At 36.8% G+C, this 5,142-nt stretch overlaps 1 protein-coding gene across 1 annotated transcript; it reads left to right on the forward strand.

Moving 5' to 3' along the window:
* Positions 1-2,370: 2,370 nt before the first annotated feature.
* Positions 2,371-2,813, forward strand: LOC309825193 (large ribosomal subunit protein uL14-like; the record flags this gene model as incomplete). The annotated part of the gene is made up of 1 exon (XM_082658673.1): positions 2,371-2,813. The coding sequence occupies one exon, from the start codon at positions 2,371-2,373 to the stop codon at positions 2,791-2,793; it is 423 nt and encodes a 140-aa protein (XP_082514799.1). The 3' UTR covers positions 2,794-2,813.
* Between the last annotated feature and the right edge of the window lie 2,329 nt (positions 2,814-5,142).

Below are 5,142 nucleotides of genomic sequence, written 5' to 3' on the forward strand. Positions count from 1 at the left end.
CAATTGGGGAAAAGAAATAAACTAACAAAAGTAGCAATAGCTTTCCTGTTTAACATAAATAACTATGTAAAATATAATGATGAGAAGACATCCCATTAATAATAGCATCCATAGACTCTAAATTATTAGGATAAACCTCACACAAAATACAGAATATTCATGTTAAAAACAAACACTTGAGGGACATGGAAGGAGATATGAATCAAAGTTGTGGTATATTATGTTCTTGAAAGAAAAGTTTAGTATTATAATGATGTCAGTTATCTCTGTATTAGTTTTCTATTGCTGCTGTAATAGATTACCACAAAGTTTGTGGCTAAAAGCAACATAAGCGGATTCTCTCACAGTTCTGAAGATCAGAAGTCCAAAGTGGGTCTTATTAGGTTAAAATCAAGGGCTGCTTTCCTTCTGAAGGTTCTAGAGGAGAATTCGTTTCCTTGCTTTATTCATCTTCTAGAGACCACCTGCTTGCCTTGACTTGTGACATCATCAAATCTTTCTTCTCGGGCTTCCCTGGTGGCGCAGTGGTTGAGAGTCCGCCTGCCGATGCAGGGGACACGGGTTCGTGCCCCGGTCTGGGAAGATCCCACATGCCGCGGAGCGGCTAGGCCCGTGAGCTACGGCCGCTGAGCCTGCGTGTCTGGAGCCTGTGCTCCGCAACGGAAGAGGCCACAACAGTGAGAGGCCCAAGTACCGAAAAAAGAAAAAAAAAATCTTTCTTCTGTCTGTCTTCTGCTTCCATCATCTCTTTCTCTGCCTCTAACTCTCCTGCTTGCTCTTTCCCTTAAAAGGACCTTGTTATATTGGGCGCAATTTGGATATACTGATTTAGCTATTCTATACAACTCAACACTCTTTTGACAGAGTGATTCTAAAGTATAACTGAAAAGTCAGATAAAACTAACTTTGAAATTTTATAAGAATAATAAAAGGAGAGGACTTTCATTCCCAGATATGGTGCCCATACGGCACCATAATAATTAAGGCAATGTAGTAGTAGAAGAAGAATAGATGTATCTTGGAAGATAATTTTTTAACATATATATATATATATGTAACTAGTACTATAATATATAATAAGAAGTGACATTGAAGATCTGAAGGGAAAGAGCTGATTATTCAGCAGATTACACTGGGAGAACAGGTTAATTATTTGGGGAAAATGTTGGGACTAAAGTTAGATCTGTACTTCCCACCACACATCAAAATAAATTCAGGATGGATAATAGCCTTAAACAACAACAACAAAATTAAACCATTAGGTTTGAAAGAAAAATATAAATGAATAGTTATCTTTTTCCTTTATTTCTTCCCCTTTTTAAATGGGGAAGAAATAAAGGAAAAAATCAATAGCTTTGACTACATAAACACATAGACATACAAACTTGCAAACATCAAAAAATGGCATAAACAGAAGTAAAAGAAACATAAAAATAATGGAAAAATATTTTTTTCAATCATAAGACAAACATTTCAGACAGATAAAGAAAGAAAAAACAAAAATCCCATCAGAAAAATAGGCAAAGAAATTGTTATTACTTTGTTAACACTTGTTAAGTGGAGCACAGGGTGCCATCTGGTGAGTCACAATTTAACAAGAGACCAGGAGAGAAACTGAGTTACAAAAGTTTATTACTCCCGGTTCTTGGAGGAACCACCTTGAGGGGCCACATGGGGAAGTGAAGGTAGGATGCAGCCAGAGAGAGAGACACACACAATTTGGGGTACATACTTTTATTAGGGTCCATGGGTGGAATGCTTTGTGGTTCCTGGGCTAAGACCAGATTGGTCAATTCAAACAAAAAGAGTGAGTTTTGATAAGCCCCATGGTGGTCTTATCTAAAGGGCACACAAAGGGAAGGCCCTGGGAGGAAGGGGAGACTGTTGATCACAAAGGCTGTTGGTAAAGTCATATCAGTGACTTACATTTGCTTGTGACTCTGCAGTCAGCTATCTAGGGCACATGCTTGCATGAGGGACTAGTGTCAATTTCAGGTCCCTGCAGGCTGCTTGGCCAAACAAAATGGATGGCAAGGCAGCAACACCAAGGAGTAGCTTAGCTAAATTCTCAGCAGAAATATTAACTGGCACAATGAAGGTGCAAATGATCAACAAATGCATTTTGAAAGTAAACTATTCTGCTAATTAAAGAAATGCATATTAAAAATACCTATACAGTGCCATATTCCCCTACCAAATGAACAAAGGTTGTTTTTTTTTTTCTTATGGTATTATTCATTGTTTCCAATGAGGAGGAAGAAATAAACACTCATATGCCAATCTAGTATAGATGTAAACTGGTACAAGGTTTCTGGAAGATATTTTAAGGTATTAAAAATTACAGCTTTTTGTCCCTTTCCAGCGTTCAAGATGTCAAACCGAGGATGTGGTGGGTCCTCTGGTGCCAAATTCCAGATTTCCTTGGGTCTTCCAGTTGGAGCCATGATCAACTGTGCTGACAACACAGGAGCCAAAAATCTGTATATCATCTCTGTGAAGGGGATCAAGGGACGACTGAATAGACTTCCTGCTGCTGGTGTGGGTGACACGGTGATGGCCACAGTCAAGAACGGCAAACCAGAGCTCAGAAAGAAGGTATATCCAGCAGTGGTAATTCGACAACGAAAGTCATACTGGAGAAAAGATGGTGTGTTTCTTTATTTTGAAGATAACGCAGGGGTCACAGTAAACAATGAAGGTGAGATGAAAGGTTCTGCCATCACAGGACCAGTTGCAAAGGAATGTGCAGACTTGTGGCCCAGGATTGCATTCAATGCTGGCAGCATTGCATGACTCTTTGGTGTATTTGTAAAAGAAAAAAATGCTAATAAAAATTATTTGCTCCATGTCACTCTTCTTGACACCACCTAACCCTTACCCCCTCTGTAAAATAAAACTACCCAGTGCAGAAAAAAAAAAAAATACCTTTTTAACTCTCTAACGTGAACAGAAATACTTTCAAAGAAGAGTGTTGGGCTTCCCTGGTGGGGCAGTGGTTGAGAGTCCGCCTGCCAATGCAGGGGACACGGGTTTGTGCCCCGGTCCAGGAAGATCCCACATGCCGCGGAGCGGCTGGGCCCGTGAGCCATGGCCGCTGAGCCTGCGCGTCCGGAGCCTGTGCTCCACAACGGGAGAGGCCGCAACAGTGAGACGCCCGCGTACCGCAAAAAAAAAAAAAAAAAAAAAAAAAGAAGAGTGTTATTTATAACTGCAAAAACGAAATAATGGAACAACCAAAACTTCCATCAATAATGGATTGGCTAAATAATGTTATGTTCATAGGAGTAAATATATGTGGTAATTAAAAATCACATTTTACAAGTATATATTTAAAGACATGGAAAACTGTTCATTGAATATTAGGTGAAAAAGTATGTATATAACTTCCCAAATAATTTTTTAAAGTATATAAATACATTATATTTAAGACAAGGCTAAACAAGAAAATATTGAGTGTTTTTCTCTAGATATTAAAGTTTTAGATTTTAATATTTTTAGTTTTTTTCTTTGTGACTTTCCCTATTTTCATTGTTAGGTTATACAATGAGTGTTAATTGTTTTTGTAATCACATCAAAACCAGTAGACTTTGTTTTCAAAACCATCTTAATAATAGAGCAAAAAGAATATAGAACAATTAGATTACCCCCAATCGAGTGTTAAATTTTTTAAACTAATTTTTCTGGCTTTTTCCCCTCTATCTGAAGTGATTCTACCTTAATGTTTAAATTGTTCAGATGCCTCTGGACCCATAATATCTTGAGAAGATCCACCTGGTGTAACCAACACAGATGCAATTTCATGCTTCCTATCAATGAAATTATTTTTTGATATATCTTAGGCAGGATTTGAGGTAAACGTCCCCAGCAAGAATGATAGCTTCAAGAATTTGAGACATTTTCCTATTTCCTATTTAGATATTATCACTGGACCCTGGAATAGTGTCATAACCATAATTGTTGTGGATGATAATATAGGCTCAGCTCAGCTCAGCTCCAAGAAGAAATTCTTTAAAATAGACAATAAATGAGAAGGAAAAGTCAGAAAGAGGATAGGGTCCCAGTTGAGTTAATAGTGTCTAAACTTGTACTTAAGCTTTAGTCTGGCTTCTGATGCTATATCAGACATAATTCCTCCTTGTGTTGTGCCTACATGGCTTCCCATGATTGCCCTGATTTTCCATAATAATTTCTTCCCCTATGTTTGCAATTTCACATTGATTTACTTTTCAACTATTTTCCCTTTTGAAATCTTTTCTATGCCCACTTACACAGTTATCTAAAGATGACTGGTCTAGTGTATTTAAGTTTTAAAGTTAAAGTTAAAAATCCACTTTGTTTGCTTTTTCTTTATATTGCTCAGCCTACAAACACCTAATATTGAAGATTTTAAGATGCCTTCCAGTCAGTGTATATAGCTCATCTGCATTAAGCAAGGGATCAACAACCTCGATGTGGCTTCCGTAAGAATGACATTCTCACAATTATGACAGGCAGTCAGAAAGTACTGTAGCACACCCAACAATAGATGCCATAAACATGTGATATATAAGGACAGGAATAAAACATTGATATATAAACAAGACTCTTACTTTGGATTATGAAATGAGAGTTTTCTAAGGAACAAATGTGGTTATCCTAGGAAAATAAATATTCTATCATGTGGTACTTAGTTGAAGTCATAATTCTCAGTCTTAATATCAGTTCCCATATTTTTCTCGTATCATCTTCTGAAATATCACCAGAAAACATTTTTACTTCATTGTCCTCCCAATTCCAGAGCTAAACTCTCAAACCTTTAGTAAAAGAGGCCTTTAAGAAACTTGACTTGGAGAACAGTCTCAGCCATTGGTGGCATTTACTGCAATATGAGATATTAAACTATTTAATAGGTCAGAAATATTTTTAAACTAAAAATATTCCTTTCTACCTTTCCTTTCTTTATCATTACCTCATCTGTTTCTAAATAGAATTTTAGGCTGGGTCCTGTAACCTTAGAGCCTTATACAAAAAGCTATAATTTGTATATGTAACAAAGAACTTTGAGGTTATTGATAAATTGGAACATGATCTAATTATTTAGAAAGTTTTCCTAATATGCTTGTATGTTTGTTCTTTAAATTCTCCTAATATGTATCTCAATGG

This window comes from Grampus griseus (genome assembly GCF_964374135.1).
Source record: "Grampus griseus genome assembly, chromosome: 7".
In the NCBI taxonomy this organism is placed as follows: Eukaryota; Metazoa; Chordata; class Mammalia; order Artiodactyla; family Delphinidae; genus Grampus; species Grampus griseus.